The sequence below is a fragment of the Chelonoidis abingdonii genome, chromosome 7 (genome assembly GCF_003597395.2).
Source record: "Chelonoidis abingdonii isolate Lonesome George chromosome 7, CheloAbing_2.0, whole genome shotgun sequence".
Taxonomy (NCBI): Eukaryota; Metazoa; Chordata; order Testudines; family Testudinidae; genus Chelonoidis; species Chelonoidis abingdonii.
Window position 1 is genome coordinate 49,343,108 of NC_133775.1, and position 22,935 is coordinate 49,366,042.

Below are 22,935 nucleotides of genomic sequence, written 5' to 3' on the forward strand. Positions count from 1 at the left end.
CCCATGAAAAGTTTGTTTTGATGAATCAGCATTTTTGATGCAATACATTTCATCGAAAAATTCCCGAACAACTCTTAGTAATATTGTTATACATTTTAGTATAGTGCATTTTGTATTTCAGAAGGAAATGGGAATTCTTAGATGTAGTGTGTATAACCACTTTAACAATATATTATTCTATACTTAGTTGCAATGGAAGGTATAGAGTAGATTCATAATCCTTGTGTCTTTGATATTTACCTTATTCACAAAAATGGGAGCCATCTTTTCTGGTTTCCATTCTGTTGCTTATTTACCAGTTCCTTATAAACTTCTGACCTTAGAAACCTAGGGAAAGAGTCCTTGGCCATGAGACTATAGATCAGTCTCTGAGCATCATCAAAACATTTCAGGGTTGGTTCCGAGATATTCTGAGAGATGTGGTCTCTGGTAGTGAAGTCAATATTAATCTGGGGAAAGTAAGGTGTAATAAAATTAGTTTAAATTTTTCTGGGGAGTTGAAGTTTGTATTAGTGCATGATGCAAATATTATTTGAATTTTTTCTCAGAATATGCTGTCTGATGCAAACTATCACATAATTAATGCCTTTATTTTCCAGCATATTGAATATTAGTTTATTTTGGTTCCCTGGTCTTAAAGAGATAGTATCACAGAAAGAAGATAAAAAATGCTTTTGATTATCTAAGTATAGATGAAGGCAGGAAATTCTAGCTCTTTATAATACAAAAAGGAAAGCATCTGCATTTCCTTTCAGAGACCTACCCTTTGCAAAATATGTTCTATAACACATACAACTCAGTCAACCGAGATACGTTAATTCTCCAGCCATTCTAGGGCTATTTGAATGTTAACTATTAACTAAAGGGAATTCTGTTCTCCCAATGAATTGCAGATGTGTAACTTATTAATCATAAGGGAAGTAATAAGTGTCTTTTGAGGTAAAAATAGACTTCCTACTTGTTCTTTTAATTGGCTAATTATTAACAATAATAATAAAGCTGTGGTCCATGAGCGCAGGATGATCACACAGGACTGGCTCTCGGTAGGGTTCAGCAACATTTACTACTGTGCACCTGGACCAATAACCAAATGGTTGGCTCAGAGTTGTATGGCGTTTAAGGGGGTGCTCATTCTGTGTGGGCTCGTAGTGCAAGTCACTGTCTAGTCCATAGTTATTGCACCATTACACTCACAGAAATGTAAAATTAGACTGATAAAATAGATTGGCTTTTATCTGCTGAATGCTTGATAGGCCAGTGTCGTAGCTTCCTACTCAGATTTGAACCTTAGCGTTCATAAATTGAGAAGCTAGCATGAACCTCCCCCCAAGCTTAATTACCAGCTTGGATCTGATCTCGCTGCCACCATCCAAAATTTCCAGGGTTTTGGCTCCCTTCTGGTCTCCCCAAACCTTCTCTGGAGAGACCCCCAAGACTCAGAGACTCTGAGTCTCACAACAAAGGGAAAGTAAACTCCTCCCCTTGTCTCCTCTTTACCTCATCCCCAGCTCTCCCTCCCTGGGTTATCCTGGGTGATACTGTACTTAAACTCCTTGAATGCAAAACAGAGAGGGCAATTTACCTTCCCCCCTCCTTCCTCCCCTGAGGCTATGCATTCAAACCTAGTCAAGCTAACACCAAGAGATTTTCCCCTCCTTCGTTCCGTAGCCTTAACCAGAGAAAAACCTCAACAGGGTTTAAAAGAAAACTTTATATAAAAAGAAAGAAAAAAATAAGAATATAAACTCTGCATTAAATAACATAATACAGGGCTATTTGCTTTAAGAAAATATGACATAACAGTCTGATTAAAAGATATCCAATTTAAACATTCAGGCAAACTCACAATTAATACAAAACAAAACATATAAAGCCTATTGCTTTGCTACCTTATGTATTACAGACTGGGAACATGAAGTTTATGACGCTTGAAGATAGGAAAAGGAGAGCTCTTTCTCATAGCTGAGAAGAAAACAAACACAGTCACAAAGACAAAAAAACCCAGAAGTTCCCTCCCTCACTTGAAAAATCCAGTTTCCTGATTGGTCCTCTGGTCAGGTGTTTGGTTCCCCTTGTTAACCCTTTACAGGTAAAAGAAACATTAACCCTTAGCTATCTATTTATGACAGCCAGGAACCAAACTGTAGTTGAACTACACAATAGCTGAAAAATCTATATGCTTCTGAATGTGGACTGATAAACTGTTTTTCTGTTTATGGAAGCATGTATTTTATCATAATTTTGTGCATTCTTTGGATTTATCAGTGTGAAGATTATTGATACTTTTATAATCAGGCAGGTATTTTTCTTCAAATATTTATGAAACTATTATTTCTAATTTCCATTACAGGAATAGAACTTTTCTTTTAAAAACAGTTTATTGTTGGTGACTTACTCTCCTCCAGCACTCAGAATGGGTCACTATGACCTGACAGTCACTGGAGAGAATAGACAAGCAATGTTACTTGACCAGAACTCCCATCCCCAAATAATCATCTCTCCTGTTACAGAAGTGGGACACAGGGGCTGGGAGTCAGGAGAGTGTCAGGGCCTCTGTCCAGTGGGGGAAGTGCATTGTCTCTGTGTTCTGGGACTCCTGTCTGGGTAGTATCATCTAGCCAGGGCTGTGCTGAAAGGCCCAGCTACTCAGAGGGGCTATCATGGGGGCCAAAACTCATAGGATGCAGTGGGCAGGGAGTTGGGAGGAACAGTGCCTGGTGTCATGCACTACTTTAGTTTGCAGGGCTGGTGCTAACAGGTTAGATTCTGTACCAGATATGGACTGGCTACAGCACTTCCTTCTTGGAGAGATACACCAGAGATATGTTCACTGTAAAATTCTTTATTGCACTGTCAGTAATGGCTGTTGTGAGCTTAAGTCTTAATGTATGTTACACACAGTGCCACCTAGTACAACACAATTTAACATTCTATTAGATCTCCCCTTTAAGTTTTATATTTCTACCATTTTACAAAATCATGCTATCTTTAGAGTTCAGTAGATCAGTTTGTTAAGTATCTGTGAATCATACTGATTTTCTAATTACACAACTCAAACATATATTAACTTGGTCACCTGTCCGTCCATTCATTTCAATGACTGGATATGGTTGGTTTGGAAACTTTGAGTTGTCATCTTCTTGTTCTGTGTCTGTCATCTGTAGAATTTGCTTGCTCTGCTGATTATTTTTTAATGAGGAACAAACTGTAGATGCTGACAGTTTCTGTTGAACTCTCCACTGTCTGTCTCAGTCATACATGATCTGGGTGATTAATTCTCTTTCTTTGTGACAGCTGGAATTGTCTATCCTTTATTTTCTCCATCCAGTTTGACACAAACACGGTTCTAGATCTGATAGTTCTCTGAGAGACATCTGTTATAAAATCGTTTGGAAGCTCTTTTTTGCATTTTTATCTGATTTGACTTCTCTCTTTCTGTCCTGCTACTTTGGAGATAGACTCTTTTCCAAAGTTGGAACAGTAGTTCTGAGTTGTCTTCCCATCAGGAGTTGTGCTGGACTAGATCCAATATCTGCTATCGGTGTTGATCTATAGCTCAGAAGAGCAAGGAATGGATCTTCCTGCTGCAGGATTTTCTTGGCTGTCTGTACAGCTGTTTCAGCCTCTCCATTCACTTGCTAGTTGCTAGTAATACAATCAAAATCATATTTCATTGAGAATTGCTGTCCATTGTCTATCACTAGATGTTCTGGAATATTGAAATGAGCAAAATGCACTTCAGTTTCTCAATAACACTGTGATATGTTATGTCTTTTAAATACATTATTTTTATATACTTGGAAAAATAGTCCGCTACAGGTAATGAAGTCCTCTGAAATCACACAAATCTGCAGCTAGTCTCTTCCCAGATCTGTCTGGGGTAGAGGAGGTTTTATTAAAGATTCTTTGTGTTATTTTGGTCTATTAGTTCTGCAACTTTCATATGGAGATGCTTTAATCTTTACATCTTTGCTGATATCCGGTCACCACACTGACTGGCTGACCTGTTTATGACATTTAGTTAATCCTTGATGTTGTTCATGGATGAGGTTTAGGATTTCACCTTTCATTTTGTTTGGAATTACAGTGCAATCACCTTTAATCATTAGTCCATCTGGCTTGCTTAACTGTCCATTTACTCAAACTAGCCTCCTGTCACTTCATTCATGCCCTTTAGGGCCAGCTGGCCCAAGTAGCTAATGTAACTTCTTGAAGCTGCATGTCTGCCAAGGTGTTTTTTTGTAGCTGGTGTAGTCTCGTTTCTGATACTGGTCTGTATGTATCCATAGCATCCATGTATGCCCTTACATCGTCTTCAAGATTATGGGTGTGATACTGGTCTCTGGAACAGTGTGTCTGCTACTACCTGATTTTTGCTGGGAACACATGCAGCAACTGGGTTAAATCACGTTAACATTATTGATAGATGCTGGCATCACAGCAGTGCTTGATCCCAGTCTTTTCCATTGATGAGAGTTACAAGTAGCTTATAGTCTGTTATCAGTATATAAGAATCCAGTCCACACAGATATTTGTAAAATATCCTATGCTTGCCAGGCAGTCCTTTTCAACCTGTGCATATAGTTTTTCTGCTTCTATGAGTGTGTGAGATCAAAATGCAACTGGCTTCCACTCAGATCGATGTTGTTGCAACGATACACCATCTGCCCCATAGCTGCTTGCATTTGGACTGACCATTGTGGGTTTAGTCACATCACAGTACTTGCAGCAAAGAGTCCTGTGGCACCTTATAGACTAACAGACGTATTGGAGCATGAGCTTTCGTGGGTGAATAACAACTTCGTTGGATGCATGTCTGATACTTGATCACAGTACTTGAGTACTGGAGCTGTTGAGATCATTTCTTTTACCTTTCTAAAGGCAATTTCTCGATTTGACCCACATAGCAAAGATGTGTTGGATTTTAACAGTTAATTCAGTGGTTTTGTCACTATAGAAAGGTCTTGTAGGTATCAACCAAAGTAATTTACCATCCTCAGTACACATCTCAGTTCAGGTACATTTGTTGGTGCATTCAATTCTCAAATAGCTTTTACTTTCTCAGAGCTAGGATTGATTCCATCTTGGTTCATCGTCTGGCCTAAAAACTCAATTTGAGACATTTAGAAAATGATTTTTTCTTTGTTTAGCTTCAGTACAGACTGACTGATTAAGCTTAGAACTTTACTGAGGGTTTTGTTGTGTTCTTCCTTGAAAGGACCCATATATTAAAATATCATCCATGAAAACTACAACTTCATTTATGTTTCTTAACAGTTCTGCCACCTTTCTTTGGAAAATTTCAGGTGCACTGGTAATCCCAAGAGCTAATCTTCAAAAGCAAAATCTCCCAAAGGGTATGATGAATATTGCCAGTTTAAAACTCTTTGGCTAAAGGAAGTAGCCAGCATCTGTTTGAGGCATCCAATTTAGAGAATACTGTTGCTCCTTTGTTTTGGGGAGAAAGTCATCCATAGTGGGAGGATCAGTTTTTCTCTTACAGCTGTTTCATTTAAATCTTTAAGATCCATACAGATTTGTATTTTTCCATTTTTCTTTATAACCAGGATTACTGGAGCACATCATGGTGTTGGTTCAGATTTTCTCAATAATGCCTATATTCTCCATTCTCTTTAATTTAGTTTTCACTTTATGAAACAATGGGATAGGATTCCTGCAAGGTGTATATATGTAATATTATTCAGCATTGTCTTTTAAGATTATTTGTACAGGATCTTCTTTCAAAAGCCCAATATCTCCAAATATTTTGAGTTCTCACACCTTTCTCACTAGACCCATCATGACTGCCATGATATCTCTAAGAAGATTGTTGGTCTTTGATCCTTTGATCACATAAATTCTGAATGCAAAACTTTTGTCTTTGTAAATTGTTTCTCTGGTGAACTGGCACATGCAGTTCAGATTACCTCCAGAGCTAGTCAAGGAGATATCAAATGATTTTAGCTCTGGGAGAGATTATAGGTGATTGTAAGTCCCTTTTGAGACGATTGTCACATCTGATACTTAGTCATTTTAAAGTTAATAGTCTTCCCAGGAATATTCAGTTTCACTCTCCAGGCAGGCTATGTGTCACCACATGTGATAGATCCCAGAAAAAATGACTCTTTATTGTCTGAAATAGTAGTTAACTCCCTGACTGCCTTGGTGTGGCAAACAGTTGCAAAATGTCCATATTTTGTGCATTTATTACGTATTTCATATTTAGCGTGACACATGTCTTAAGCTATGAATTTTTCCAAATCCTCTGCATTTAGTCTGAAATTCTTTGTAGCCTGGGACTCCCTCATAGTCTCAAGGCTTCTATATTAATGACTTTTGGCTCTCATGATATGTCTGTTTACAGCTTCTAAGCTCGTTTCAGGTTTTTAAAGTTGTTCCTGCCTCTTCTTCTGTTGTTTGACTAGCTCAGACTGCTTTGCTAGTGCTGCTTGTAGATTTAAATTTTGTATTTATTTGTAGTTTCTGTGAAATGCTTTTATCTCTAGGCTCAATGATTAGCCTGTCTGATATTTTCATGTTTTGCAGTTCCAAAATCAGAGTTTTCAGCCAATGCATGCAGAACTTTTATAAGAGAGTCAACATTTTCTCCTCATTCTTGAATTCTCTGGTGAAAACATGCTCTTTCATAAGCCATATTTCTCTGAGGTATAAAGTATGAAATCAAATACATACAGAACCCTTTCATAATACTCTTTGTGACAATCTTCAGTAAAGTCAAAAGATTTAAAGATATGCATTGCCTGCTTCCTCATAGCATAAATTAATGAAGATACCTGAATATCTTCAGTTTCCTGGTGGAGTTTTGTAGCAATTCAAAATCTTGCAAAATACTGCTTCCAGCCTGTCCATTCTAAAGGTCTTGAAAACGAAAGTTCTCAGGGGCACTAAAAAGTGGCTTGTTGATTAAATTGATCCTGCAATATTTGTTGATTCGTTCTTTCTGTTTGCAACCTTTGTTGCTATTTTTCTTCTATTTGTACACTCCTCTGGCACCAGTTAGAGTATTTTTACTTCTGATACAGTGTCATGTGTTTCTTGTACTGAGTTGGCTGCAGGGCTGCTACTAGAATGTCAGACTCTTGTAACAGATATGGACTGGCTACAGAGTTTCCTTCTTAGAGAGACACACCAGAGATGTGTCCACTATAAGATGCTCTATTGCACTGCTAGGAAGGATGGCTGTTGTGAGCTGAATGAAGGTATGTTACACATGGTGAACAGTATAATACAGTTTAGCATTCTGTTACACCTGGTACTTAAGGGGGGCAGCAAGCAGGGGCTGCTCAGTGGGGGTAGGTGCCCTGTATTCATGGGAGGCAGCAGGCAAGTGGTAGGGGAGTGTCGGGAGGGGGACAGTGTTCTAGGTATTCACGAGAGGCAGTGGGCAGGGACTGTGGGGTGCCTGGAGGAGGAAGGGGTACCCTGTATTCATAGGGGGTATAAGGTTGTGGGCTGCCTGGGGATAGTGGGTGAGTGGAGAGGGATGCCTCAGAGGGGAGAGGGGTACCTGGTACTCACAAGGAGCAGCAAATAGATGAGAGAGGGTGCTGAAGGGGTGCCCAGCACTCACGGGGGGCATCAGAGAAGAGGTGCCTGTTACTCACCACAATGCAGCAGTTAAGGAAACCTTCTGTTTCTTGTGGACCTGTTGCTGCAAAGGTCAGGTCAGGTGGTCTTTGCTGCCAGGACCCAGCTCCCTGCTCATTTTGCTTACTCACTGCAGAGCAGCTGCAACTGACCAGAATATCTGCCCTCTGCATCGGCACACTGTGCCATCTGGCAGGGACTCTGCATGGAGGGACCAAGCCACCATCTCTCCTTCCAGAGTGATAAGTTGGGTCCAGGGACTTCTGGCATGTCCAAAATTTGGGTGAAAATTAGTAAAAGTCAAATAATTTTTTTTAAACCCAGGAATTTTTCAAGGAAAATTGGTAAAAAATGAAAATGAAGGTCCTTATATATACTGTAGTCCTAAAGGACATTTAAATGTTTTGTTTTGCTAAAAAAAATAAAGTCTGAGTGTTACTTCACCTTGTGCAGAAGAAACTACATATCATAAAATAATTTTTAAAAAGGGGGATTCATGAGCAGATAAGTACTAAACTAGAGTCCCTGCCATTTAGTTACTTTTACTTCGTGTTACCAGCATTTAATTATAATAATATCCTTTTTGCTATCATCTGCAGTTTCAGAGAGATAATTTCACTCATGTTTTTCATGCTTCAAATCCAGAGGCATTGAGGACCTGCAATTCCCATTGACTTCAGCAAGACAAATATTATAGGATTTGGCCCATAATTTCTGTAATTTTGTTTGTAGTAATAATAATAATAATAATAATAATTAATGTAAAAGAACTTTGATCAGTCACAAGACATCAGGACATTCAAAACACTGTTACTTTCAAAAGTAGAGAGATCAGTGCAAAGGCCACTGAGGGAGCACACATCATAAGGTAATTAATTCACATATTTCTTAATTCACACAAAACATTTTCTTTCATGATCAAATTGAACATTGTGAAGGAGTATTTCAAAGGGAATGTTTCAATATTTATCACGTCAAAAATATCTGTGTTAAAGGAAATGAACAAATAGTAGCCAGTAGCACACTTGGAGGGAATATACTTTATCGTACCATAAGAAGCATATAGTCAATGAAAAGCCAAGAAAAGTAAATGTACAGCCACTATTGCCAACCCCAACCATTCAAAAATCATGAGATTGGCTTAATAATCATGAGATGCGTAAATTAATAAATGTGTGAGGGTTTTTATGTGCCTTATGGGTTTTGAAGCTTTAGGGGGATGCCACCTGCCCCCAAAGTGTGTGAGAGCTTTTAAGGGTCAAAATTCAGCCTCAGATACACATGCAAAAATATGTCCTTCACCTGATTACTCGGAAGGGGCTCCTCTTATCCTCCTCCACCCCAAGGTGAGGGAGCTGCCAACTAATCTCTCTCCTACCCCATCACTATCACTCCGTCTTCTTCAGCCTCCCTTTACCCTCCATTAGAATTGCAGAGGAAGTCTGTTTCTCTCTACCCAGTCTGCCAGTGTCCTGCTCCTCCCACATTCTGCACATGCACCTTTTACAGGGTCTCCGATGCTCCTCACAGTCTGTTTCCTAACTGTCTTGTCAAGAGCCCGGTCTAGAGTGGGAGCCATTTTGCCTGTGGGAGTTGGCAGCCACATTTATTAAAGTCAGCCTCCCTGCCACAAGCAGATAGACTGCAGTGAAATTGCCATCATACTCTTTTCAACCCCCTTGAGAGTAGTGGGAAGTGACAGTCATTCTGAGTAAGGGAAAAATCGCAAGTTAACATGACGAAAGGCTACCCTCATGAGACAGGTAAAAAAAGCCCAAAATTGCTAAAGGCATGATAAAATTGAAAGTTGGCAATAATGCATATCTCTCCATGCATCAAAGTGAGAATGCATGCATTAAGAGGTATCACTGAACCCAAACCCTGTGTAATGTTTACTTGAAGTGTATATTCAGACACTAGATGTCTCTGTGTGCTTTTCAGAGTTCTAAAAAAGGGTGTATTCCCTAGTAAATGAGAAAAGTAAAGCTGGAACTCAAGCTGTTTGGAAGCCTGTTTGGTTTTCTGTAGTTGTAGTTACTTGTCTTTCATAAATGCTTCCTGTTGTAGACACACTGTGATCTTGAATATCATGACATTCTGGATCTGAGCTTTGCAACTTGAGGACTATCCCGGGAAACTATCTGAAGAAAGTAAAAATAACTGTTTTACCTCCCTTGGAGCATCAGCCTGGATAAATTCTGAATAAATCTTTTGGGCTTTTGAGGCAATTTTAGCAGAAGACTTAGTTTTCTTGAAGTCCTCACAGGCCATCCAGAAGTCAATGTTCTCCTCACTGAACTCGGACTTCAGGAATGTTCTAAAGGCAGCCAAGCCGTCTGCAGAAATAGAAAAATAAATTAGAAGACATATATAACCTATGTAGCAGTCGAGAGGGTAAATCATGTTAGGGTCCAAAATCCCAATCCTTCTGTTCTTATTCAGTCTACAAACCCTTAGAACAAATTCAGCCTTTTGTTAGACTCAAACAAAACCTCTTTCATTTCAGTGAAATTGTACAAGTATAACAGAGGGTTGATTTTGGAACTTTGAATTTAATGGGAGTCTTGTCTGAGAAAGGACCACAGGATTTCGCTATGTCAGCATAACCAAATGTTAACATTTGGTGATTGACCTCTCGAACAAACTCCCATTCAAGAAAGATAGTTGTTTTCGGTTAGTTTCCCCCGCACTTCCCTTCAAATATTCAAAGTCATCAATAAGAGTTTTTTTCCAATTCAGAATTGCAGAATTTGACATGTGAAAAGTAATTTTAATGGGAAGCTATTTACTTATATTAGAAAGACTAACTAATTCATGAAAAATCTTAACTTTCCACTATTTACAGTATTACTGTAGTTCATATGAAAATTATACACCATCAGAAAACATTTTGGTATTTAAGTACTATGTTGGGACCTGGGAAATGCCTGTTCAGTTCCTGACTCTGCCACAGAATTCCAGTGTGGCCTTGTGAACTCACTTAATCTCTCTTTGCCTCAATTCCCCAATAGTAGATAAGGGATATCCAGGAACAGGGCTGACCAGAATGGGGCAATTTGCCCCAGGCCCTGGGCCCCACAGGGGCCCCCATGAGAGTTTTTCGGGGGCTCCCAGAGCTTCTTCCACTCCAGGACTTCGGCGGCGGGAGGGTTCTTCCGCTCCGGGGTGGAAGGACCCCCCCGCTGCCAAATTACCGGTGAAGCGGGACCCGCCGCTGAAGTGCCGAATCTTCTGTGGTAATTTGGCGGTGGGGGGCCCCCGCCGCGGGTCTTTGGGGCACTTCGGCGGCGGGTCCCGGAGCAGAAGGACCCCCATCGCTGAATTACTGCTGAAGCTGGGGCCCCCTGCCGCCGAAGACCCCATCTTGGCGGCCCTGTCCAGGAAATCTGGTTAATCTTGTCTGTTTAGATAATAAGAACTCCAGGGTTGAGAGTTTCTCTTTCTGTGTGTTTCTACAGTGCCAACTGCCGTGGAGATTTAATCTTGGTTGGGGCTTCTAGGTACTAGTAGGTAATACAGATAAGAAGTAATAATCCTGTTCTCCACATTGTCATTTTAAAACAATTTTCTCCCATTCAGGAAATCCATTTCAGACTGATCCTGAGACAGTCTGTGGAAATTTAAAGCTTATTTTTGAAGTGTGAAACTATAATTTTATTTAAAGCCCATGTAAATGAAAAGGGAATATTTAAGAATGCAATTTAAATTCAAGTTTTAAGACTTTATGCCTTTCAGTTGAAAACTCCATCTGGCAACTGTACTTTAAACGCAGAGAAATTCATTATGTTCTTGAAAGCTGTATAGGATTTGTATTGAAATTGGAATTGAAATGGGAATGATGATGGGAATTTTGTCTACCAGTAGTTTCCTTGTTACAGAACTCTAAACTGATCCTGGTCCCACTGAGGTCAATGTGACTTTTACAATTAACTTCAATGAGAGCAAAATAAAACCCTCTGCTATGTTACAACCAGTGGAAGGGCCAGGAAAGTACGAAAAGGGCAAGAGCTGTCTTTTACTCTGTGTAGATAGCACATAGCACTTTTCATTATCTGGACTAAATCAGGTGTATGTCCTGGGCCAAGGGAGAGGATGGCCAGAAACAATGACTGATAAATTAGGAATGGTGTATGATCTGAATTGCAGAGGCCAATTGGAAAGCTGCCGCTTACACAGCATGTACCACCTGAGATAGGCATTCAGTTAAATCCTGAGGAATTAATGCAAAAAACAAACAAACAAACGAAAAAACCCTGTTCCACCTGCCATACAAAGAAGACACCAAACAAAAGAGCCCCATGAAAAACCACACAACCCAGGAACAACATAGGTCAACCTATGGGTGAAATGTAGCAGGAGTGACAGTGTAACTCCTACAGTTAACTGTTTCCAGACTATCCTCTTTCTTTCAGTCACTGATAACTTCCCTACATTCTCACCTTTTTGGCTGAATGTTTTGTTTTTGTTCTATCTCTGCATGAAGATGAACTGGAGAGGGTGGAGGGGTATGGTTGGAAGGGAGATTTGAAAAATCAGTTCAACTGCAATGGAGGATGGGCAAGGAAAGTGGAAAACATCCTTTCTTGTTTAAAAAACAACAACTTGCAAGCAATTTTTGAATGGCTCAACAGTCACAATGGCTTGGGGTTTAAAGTTGATGTGGAAATAGCCCTGTCAGAGGAAAAGTGCCTTTGCATGTTCCAAAGATAATTGGTTTGGTTGGAGTTACCAGTGCATATCAATGCACTGAACATGCACAGATTTCTTCCACTTAGCTTGTAAAGTGAGCAGTTAAGAGAAGATTCTCTATGCATGCATGGCTACTGTAGGAGCACAGTTTAGAAATAACATTAACACGAAAAATTAGTTGGTCTATTTAGGCAACCTAAATTATCTTGGAAAGCTCCAATCCTGTTATACTTATATGGTTAACTTTGAGCATGTGAGTAGTCTTACTGAAGTGTATAAATTGAAGCTCGTATGTTCGCAAGATCGGAGCCTAAGTTGTCTTTGTGATATAACTGCCTTGTTCTTTCAGTGGCACCTGAGGAAGGCTGGTTGAAAAGAAAATGAATAGAATATAGCTGCTTACTGCACATTAAGCATTGTATTACAAAAAAGACCTTAGGAAAAACAGAATATATCACATTAACAGTTTAACAGCTTAAATCTCAGTTCTACAAAAGTCCTTAAATTTACATAATTTTGGCTATGTAAAGGATCCTGTGACCTATAAACTGTTCTGTGCCATCTAGCAAGGGGGTTACAAGAATATCCTGATCCTGGTATGTACATTCTGCTTCACCAAAGACTATCATGTAAAGTCTTAAATGAAAGCCAGGGTCACTCTGGTGGTTAATATTGTGAAATGTATATACAGGTACTATGTAAAGAGTTATATATGTATAATGAAAATATGTTTTAAAGTCTGTGTCAAGGCAGAGTTGACAAACAGGCTTTCTGTCACACAAAAGATGTTTATTGACCTGTCTCTGTGCCAGCATGTTAAGCAGTGTCAGCTAACACAATGGTTGCATATTTACATACAAAGTTAACAGGGGGATGTGAAATCAACAGAGCAGCTGGTCTGTACACTCTTCCCTTGAGGACAGAAGACCTGGTATTTCAGTTCAATGGATAAGGGACTGTACACTGCATAGGAATGCTTCAAAGAGACTTGGGGACTGGGGTGCACCTATTGTTGTCTTGGAAGGCAGAGTGATGGCTGGCATAGCCCAGAGAAGATTTTGGATAGCTAGTAGGCTGGTGGTGTCAGGGAGTCAACACCCAGTTAAGCACAAGCAAGTGTCCCTCTCTTTGGAGGCAGGAGAGTAACAAGGTGACTCTCAGAACTGGGTACCCATAGAACTGTCACACTGTGTGAATGAGAATCAGGCCCTATGATGAAAACACGCTGTTCTCTACAATATTTTCATTGTCAGAAAGGCCTTAACAAACCACAATACCACCCAGAGAGCAAAACCAAGAATTCCACAGGAATAGCTAAGTTTATAGAGAGCAAAAAATAATGTGGTATTACCTCATATTATGTGAGAAATAGTATGTGATCATCTAATTATACCTATGGTGAAGATGTAAGTTAATGTGTGAGTGGTGGGGAAGGCTGCTTTATCTGGTGCCTTAATGTCAGTCACTTTTTGGCCACATGCACCGCTGACTACACACCTTAGTAGAACTTTCTCCTTGACCTGTCTCTTTATGACCAGCCTCACCTCCTTTCCCAACTCTTCTTTTAACTTCTGGGCGTCTGAATGGAGACGTATTTATTTTGCATAATTGCAAAGTTCCAAGCTGGCAGAAATTAGGCTACTTTAAAACTTACACAGGGAGTCTGAGTGTGTGTGTGTGTGTGTGTGTGTGTGTGTAGGGGAGGTGAATGAGGGTAGCATAGCTCCCTCTTCTGCTAAAATCAGAAGAAAACTCCTCTCTTCTCCTCTCCTCTCCTCTCCATCGTACAGTGCTAGAGTGCTACACCATGGCTCCCCACCCAATCTGAATCTACTTTAACTACTCCACTTACACCATATTTCTGACCAACTTAACTCCTGACCCTGTAAATTCTTACTCATGTGAGTAGCGTTTATTTGCCTGTAGACAATGTATGTGAATAACTGTTTCCTGAATCAGACCCCTGCAGTTAATATGGAACATGAATCACCAATTACATCTCCAGAGAATTTAGTCCCAAATCTTCAAGGTGCCATTGTTTAAAATATTTTGTGCACATGTGAATGGACAGGAACAGACTACTTATCTATTGCATTATTCTAACCCTGTAAATGTAGAGAAATTCTTCTGTACTCAGGTGTGAGAGAGTAATTTCAGAAAACTCCCACTTCCTTGGATAGGAAAACAAGTCCAAGTGGAGGACACTCTAGAAAGAGTTGGCCAAATTCTACCGTCCACTGCTATGAGTACCCGCATGGCCCCACAGTATGCCAACATTTTTATGGCTGACCTAGAACAATGCGTCCTCAGCTCTTGTCCCCTTATGCCCCTACTCTACTTGGGCTACATTGATGACATCATCATCTGGACTCATGGAAAAGAAGCCCTTGAAGAATTCCATCAGGATTTCAACAATTTCCATCCCACCACCAGCCTCAGCCTGGACCAGTCCACACAAGAGATCCTGTTCCTGGACACTACAGTGCTAATAAGCGATGGTCACATAAACACCACCCTATACCAGAAACCTACTGACCGCTATACTTACCTGCACGCCTCCAGCTTTCATCCAGACCACACCAGATGATCCATTGTGTACAGCCAAGCTCTACGATACAATTGCATTTGCTCCAATCCTTCAGACAGAGACAAACACCTATAGCAGGCCTGCACAACTCGTAAAGCAGCAAGGGCCATATTACTCCAAAGAAAACAGCTGAGGGCCGAACTCTCCTGACTCCACCTCCCCGCCCCAGCGCCACCAAGCTCCCTCAAAATGCAACACACACACCCCAGCATTGCCCAGACCCCCGAAATACTCCCCCCCGAGCACCGCCCGCCCCGTGGAAACAAACCCTCCTTCCCCCATGCTGCCCCACCGAAACAGCAGTATTAAACCTTGGTAATATGTTATAGCGGGCCTCTAAGGTAATATCATTAAGGTAAAAGAAAAATGTCTTTTTGCTAAAAGTAGAATAAGATTTCCCCCCAACTTTGTAATCAATTGCCCTGTTTAATGGATGAGGTGTGACTGAGGAAGGCGTGGAACGCAGCACCTCCAGACAGCTGCAACCCTTGGAGAGGGGATGGTAGCCAGACCAGATCAGTAGAACAAGTCAGCCACTGACTCCTCACTCCTCTCTTGAGCTCCCCCCCTCCCCCGCTCGCCTCCTCAGCCCCTGCCACTGCCCACCCACTCGCCGCCTCAGCCCCCCTCCCCCCTGGCTCGCCTACTCAGCCCCCACCACTGCCTGCTCGCCTGTTCGCTGCCACTGCCCTCTCGCTTGCCTCCTCAGTCCCCCACCCCCCTGGCTCGCCTCCTCACCCTCCACACTCCCTGCCCGCCTCTTCAGTCCCCCTCCCTCACCCGCTGCTTGCCTACTCACCCCCTGCGGGCCACACAGTGAGCCCATGCGGGCCGCATGTGGCCCCAGGGCCGCATGTTGTGCAGGCCTGACCTACAGGATCTCTATCAAGCGTTCTTAAAACTACAGTACCCAACTGCTGAAGTGAATAAACAGATTGACAGAGCCAGAAGAATATCCAAAAGTCAACTACTACAGGATAGGCCCGACAAAGAAAGTAACAGAATGCCACTAGCCATCACCTTCAGCCCCCAATTAAAACCTTTCCAGAGCATCATCAAGGATCTACAACCTATCCTGCAGGACGATCCCTGACTCTCACAGATCTTGGGAGACAGGCCAGTCCTTGCTTACACACAGTCCCCCAACCTGAAGCAAATACTCACCAACAACCACACAGCACACAACAAGAACACTAACCCAGGAACCTATCCTTGCAACAAAGCCCATTGCCAACTCTGTCCACATATCTATTCAGATCTAATCACATCAGCCACACCATCAGGGGCTTGTTCACCTGCACATCTACCAATGTGATATATGCCATCATGTGCCAACAATGCCCTCTGCCATGTACATTGGCCAAACTGTACAGTCTCTATGGAAAAGAATAAATGGACACAAATCAGATGTCAAGAATTATAACAGTAAAAAACCAGTCGGAGAACATTTCAGCCTCAATTACAGACCTGAAAGTGGCAATTCTTCAACAACAAAAACCTTCAAAAACAGACTAACAAGAAACTGCAGAACTGGAATTAATTTGCAAACTGGACACCATTAAATTAGGCTTGAATAAAGACTGGGAGTGGATGTGTCGTTACACAAACTAAAAACTATTTCCCCATGCTGTTTTTTCCCCTGCTGTTACTCAGATCTTCTTGTCAATTGTTTGAAATGGGCCATCCTGATTATCAGTACAAAAGTTTTCTTTTTCCTGCTGATAATAGCCCACCTTAATTGATTAGTTTTGTTAGAGTTGGTATGGCAACTCCCATTTTTTCATGTTCTCTGGGTATATATATCTTCCTACTGTATTTTCCACTGCATGCATCTGATGAAGTAGGTTTTAGCCCATAAAAACTTATGCCCAAATAAATATGTTAGTCTCTAAGGCGCCACAAGTACTACTTGGTACCTTTGGGCTTGAATCTGCTCCCACTGAAGTTGATGCCAAAGCTCTCAATGACCTCAGGTAAACAGAGTCAGTAGATATGTTTTAACAGTTACAGGTACTTCTTACCTTTATTTGCAAGTAGTGTATCCACGGACTCAGACCATGCCATTGTTTTCCTAGGGACTGACCTGTGGAAACAACATCTATCCTTGAAAATAGCATTGTGATCTATTGCCTATGCAGTCTATGTTAGTTTTTCTGTTGCTTGGACCATATCATCATCACCTTGTTAACAAAGCAAGATGAGTAACTTACAGCACTGCACCATATATCAAACAGTAAAAGGTCAAAAGGAAGTCTGACTTTTTTTAGCGTACAGATAACCATAGAGCACTGCAAAATAGGATGTAATTTGACACTGGCAACTTGATTATTAATCTAGGAGACAGTAGTAATAATGTTTGCAATTGTCTGAACTATAATAAAGATACAGGAGAGATATTAGTCACTGTTCTGTAGTGGGATGCTGGATTTCTTTTCAACTTTGAATGGATTAACCATTAATTTATATGACACTTTTTGCTTACAATGACTAAATTATCTAAAAGGTTATCACACTAGCAATGATGTGATAAATGGGCTATTTCTCAGTTTCCTACCAGTATAAAAATCTGGATCCAGTCATAGTTTGGCTTCTTAACAAGGTTTTGATTAAGTATTTGTTAAAGCTGTAATAATCTGTCTTTTTTGTTTCCCACTAGCATTGGAGGCTCCCCCTCCCAAGAAGGCACAAGAATACAGTTACTCAAGAAATTTTCAGTTCTGGCTGATGTATCTAAATCTAGGAACCTGTCAGGGCAGAATAAGATTTTTTCCAAACTAGCTCATAATTTTAAGTGCTTCTTCCTTTTTTGCTTCCTTCCTTCCTTCCGGACTTGGTGCATATGGTCTAAAACAGACTTGCTGAACATCTGAACTGTTATCCATTGTCTCTCCAATGAATAAAACCCTGTATTATGTAAGTCTTCCATCCTAGGGGGTATCCGATGCAGTCAAGTGGTTGTTTGTTTATATGTTCTGTTTATTAGGCTCGCTCCATTTTTTAAAAATGTCCAATTTCTGAAGATTTTACTGGACAGCAATATTTATAGCACAATCTGTCTAGTTTAGATAATTTTTAAGTCACCTATCACTTATATTTTAGCATTTCATCAAGATGTGCTTTACATATTGATATATAGAGTGGAATGACTGTGCCATTCAAATGCACTGCCATGTCTACAATAGGGCCACATCTACACTAGGAAAAAAAAGGTTTATTGTTAACTAAAATGTTATAATCCTAGAATAGACAAGGCATGTTGTAGATTTAACACTTTAGTTGTCCTTAGGGGTTTCGTTTATCAGCGAACATGTTCAAACTACAATTTGCCTTGTCTAAAATAGCATTTTAACGTGTTTTAAATATACCATTTCCCCCCTAGTGAAGGCCATACTATGTGTAGTGAAGATGAGGATATGTGTAAATTAGGCCTCATCTACACTGAAAACTTATATCGACATAGTTACATCTCTGAGGGGTGTGAAAATACACATGACTGAGAGACATAGCTCTGCTGTCCCCATCCCCTGGGTAGACAGCACTAGGTAATCAGAAGAATTCTTCCATCAACCTAGGTATTGCCTCTCGGAGAAGTGGATTAACTACAGCAGTGGAAGAACCCTGTAGTGAGTGTCTACAGTGAACTCGTACAGCTGTGCCTCTGTAGCATTTTAAGTGTAGACATCAGAGTATTTTTCTATTAATTAATTGATTGTGAATGGCAAATGTTTGTGGCTTGCCCAAGGGATCAGCCTAGATAAACGATGACAAACAAACAGTCAGGGAGTGTCAGTATGAGCCTTTCCAAGTGTGAAGTGTTCTGAGTTAATAAGTTCAAGGTAAAAATCTTGGTGAACTCATGGAGTAGATGACTCCTAGGATGAAGACAAACCACCAGCATACAGCACATTGGCATGAGTGGGAGTTTGGTTACAGGCACCAGAGAAAACTCTTACTAAAACTTCCATGATATTTGTAAAGGCTCCATTTTTAGCGATTGTGAGAGAGGATCTAGGCCTCATTCTCTAATTCATAGTTCATAACCAAAAATTAGTGGGAGAGGTGTGTTGTACTGAGCAAAATGCCAATTTGCCTATTTGAAAGGACAATGCAGAAACTGGCTGGGGCAGACGTGCAGTCTGGTGTGCAAAGTATAGAATGTAAGCTAGTTTCTTAAGCCTTTCAAAAGCAATTATTTGGCATTGTTAAAAGGTTTTGGTATCCTCAGTGGCTCCTAGAGAAATCAGAGTGTCCAAACTCTCTTGTTTGCGTAGGTTACTGTTTTGCAAAGCCAAGGTAGCTGCTCTGGATCAAGGAGGGCTTGTTGGACGTACAGGTTGACCGAGATGCAGGGGTTAATAAGATGGCTGAGTGAAGTGGGGTGTCAGTCACTTCCCTCTGGACACAACAGCAGGATCTCACTGACAAGGAGGTGTCAGAGCAAGAATTTGCTCTGTAGTCATATAAAATATTTCTTTTACCTCTGTAGCTAAGCTGAGATGGCCATATTTGGTTTAGCTTATCAGAAGGTTAAATCAAGGTATGTTAAGCAAACAGCTTGTTTTAATTCCATTTTCTGTCCTTTTTTGTAAAAATTATTTATAAATTTGGTTAATATTATTGTTGTATGGGTAACTTCACTCTCATGTCCACAGCAGAAAAGAGAACCTCCTCACCTCTAAGGAAACGTGCTGAAGGGTGATGATTTTCTTGAACCTATACCCTTCTCAGGCTCAGTCTGGACAGAGGTGTTTTATCCCACAGATTTGTGTGGGCAAACTCTGAGAGTATATCTTCAGTGCACAGTTAACCTGTGTGATTTCAAAAGTTGCTAACTCTCTGAAAGCTCCCATCTCATTCACTACATGTCCCATTTGCCCAACTCCTTGGACTTAGCAACTAGTCAGAGCTGCTATGGGAAGACCTCCTTTCTTTCCCCCCACCCCAAAGCCATTCTTACAGAGGGGAGGGTGAAGCAGGGAGCTAAAGAACCCAGTAGCTCCAGATAGCTCTGCTGTCTAATCTCCACTCCCTCCTGGGACCAACAGGGATGACACAGCACCTCTGCACCTCCCCCAACCCTGGGAAGCTCATACCTCCCAACCCTTCAAGTGGCTAAAGTGGGGATGGGTCCTGCCCCCAGTACAGTGGGAGGCCTGGGGAAAGAATTGCCTGAGTCCACCCCACACTCATCCTGTGTTGATGCCTGAAATGGGTGGAAGGGACCCTGCTTTAGCTCTCGCAAGTCTCTGTGTGTGTGTGTGTGAGAGAGAGAGAGAGAGAGAGAGAAAGAAACCCTGGGAGGAGTGGGGGTGAATTGATGTGGGGAGGGGACAGGGTGACAGGATTGGCTTGGAGGTTGGGGGCAGAAGTAATTACTGAGCAGGGGATGGGCTCATGCAGCAGGGGCCAAATTCACTGTACCTGATATATTTGGGATAACAGGCAACACTATCTGTCACACATACACTGGGTATGGACTGTGAGAAGGGGAGGTGTGTTAAAAACATTTAAAAAATCTAAACAATATAATCTTTAGAAAAAAATCTCAAGATTTTTTGGCCATCTGACTCATGATTTTTGATCTTTTGGGAAATCAAAAGACCATGGAGGAGATGTGAGTTGGAGGAGATTGTTGGTAACAATGTCCTCATCCAAAAGACTCCCACAGAGTAAATTAGGTAAGGAAATCACTCATTTTATTCAGAGTAATGAAGGGTCTAAAATGACCCTGCTAGGTTCCAAATATGCAAGTCTAGTCATTTCCTACCTCATGCTTAGACCATGAAGCTATGGCCTCTAATGAAGACAGGAGCTCAGTCCAGCTAAAATTAGACTTGCTGATTGTTGTCTCACCAAAGCACTGCCAGCCTCCTGTGTCTATCAGGTATGGAGGCTATTCGTAATTCTTAATGGGGAGGAATCTCTGTCCTCCACAGCTGCATAACACCCAATCAGGAATTCTATGCTGCTTCTTTCTGTGGAGTAGACACGCAAGGGCAGATTCTTTCAGGGTTGACTGGACATCTGTCAGAGAATTTTATAGTAACCTTTAATGTGAAGTTTATGATGCTCTTATCTGACTGACGAATCTGTTCCTGAAATAATCTAAGGAATGTTCTTTATGTCAGTCGTTGACCCTAGCAGGGACTTATGCTCCTATATATACTGACTTAAAAAGATGTGTTTCCAGAGACTAAACAACTGGTAATGGCTAAAACTGGTCAAACTCTTCATTCTGAATAATATATTAAGGGGCTTTTTAAAATTTTTGGCTCAGTCATGATTACTATAAATATATTTGAGATTCTTAAATATTCACTGAAAGCCAGGTTGTCACAGCTATTACTGAACTGCACAGGGGAGTTCGCGAGTTATATTCCACATAGAGTTATGAAAGCATATTACAGACAATAATAGTATTCATTAATTGTATAATTATCAAAATGCAACATGGGAGCATTAATGTGTTATCAAGTGAGTGCCATTGTTTTCAGAGGAATTTCTATAAAGTTAGTGCATTAATACTGTAACATTGCAAGCATTATTTTGAAGTAGCTGTCAATTTACTTGCATCATAACTGTGCAAAATTATAGAGACAAAATTAATAAAATTGCAGATATATAAATTGAATCCAAATATAATCAATATATATTAAAACATAAATCAAAACCATAGAATATATTATATGAAGTTGTGACGTTAGTTGTCTGACAATCTGTGAGCCTGTCAGCTCTCTGCTTCCTTTGGTGGAATTATGCCAGCAGAGAAACTGGACTAGTAAATGTAACAACTTTAATCAAATATATAACAAATATGTGGGAAGTTCAGTGGATATTTAACTGCTTTCAAATCTCCTGGGAAAGCAGAATGACAGACCAGGGCAAATCAGAAAGAATGGACCTAATCCTGCGTACTTTCCTCATGAGAGTGGTGCTATTTGCTTCACTCAGAGTGTTCTTACTGACTTCAGTCGGATTACTCTCATGAGTATCGTGAGCAGAATTTGCCCCAAGGACCAAAATCAGCATATTAATTAAAATCAACGAAGGAAATAAAAACTGTCCAGGCTAATCAGACTTCAACTGTCCGATTCCATACATCTTCTCAGATAAAAATAGCCATAAACAACAACTCACTTCACTGGCATTTTTCATTCCACTGTCTGACTGTCACAGGTAATGCAGAATTTTTCTTTTTGACTGATCTTCAAGCTGAAGGTAATGTGACAGCAGGAACATTACAATTAGTATGCAAATAACCAAACAACGGGTTGCAAATTGACATTCTGTTTTTACCACTTTCTTTCGAATTATTTCTGTTTCACAAACATGGCTTATTTTTGATCATAGCCAGCCTAATTTAATCTCCCTCCAGCGCAAGGAATAGCTATTTAATTAAACATGGTTTAGATGGAAACATCTCTCAAACTTTCTTTATACTCTGAGCAACATCTTCACGGAGACATCATCTTGTGGGCCACTTCCTGGTCTTGAACCCATGTTGTTACCAGCCTGCCGATCATGGCAAGAAAGGCGGGGAGCAGTGCCTGTTCCTCTTGATCCTCTTTCTTTTTCCTACTTGCTGCCTACCTAATTCTATCCCCAATAAACAAAACAAAAACAAACAAACCCTACGCTGCATACAACTAACAAAGCTGTGCAATTCTTTTTTGAATTCATTTACTTTTATGTTGTATCTACAACTCCTGTCCTCCTTCCGTCTGTATCTTTCAATTGTAAGCCCTCCAAGACAGGATTGTTCCTTTTGTGTGTTTGTACAGCATCTTGAACAATGGGGCCCTGGGCCTTTGCATACTATAATAATATAAATATTTAGTCCTATTATTACTACTTCTACTACCAGTAATGTGACCATGCAACATCCCAGGGGCAGCTACAGCAATTCTTTCAGAATACATCTCTTTTTGATATAAACTCTTGATGTATTTTCAATCGTGCTCAATGTTGTAAGTGTATTTTCTTTCAGAGAAAACTAATTGCACTGTCTGCTTCTGATTTTTGTGTTCTGTCTCCTTTCCCTCCGTTCTTTA

At 40.6% G+C, this 22,935-nt stretch overlaps 1 protein-coding gene across 1 annotated transcript; it reads right to left on the reverse strand.

Annotated features, from left to right (window-relative positions):
* Positions 1-245: 245 nt before the first annotated feature.
* RGS21 (regulator of G protein signaling 21) lies at positions 246-22,032 on the reverse strand. Its single transcript, XM_032784694.1, has 4 exons — positions 22,022-22,032; positions 16,906-16,982; positions 9,778-9,944; positions 246-449 (listed from the first exon to the last, which is right to left on the reverse strand). Exons 1-4 carry the CDS (start codon positions 22,030-22,032, stop codon positions 246-248), a joined length of 459 nt encoding a protein of 152 aa, XP_032640585.1.
* Between the last annotated feature and the right edge of the window lie 903 nt (positions 22,033-22,935).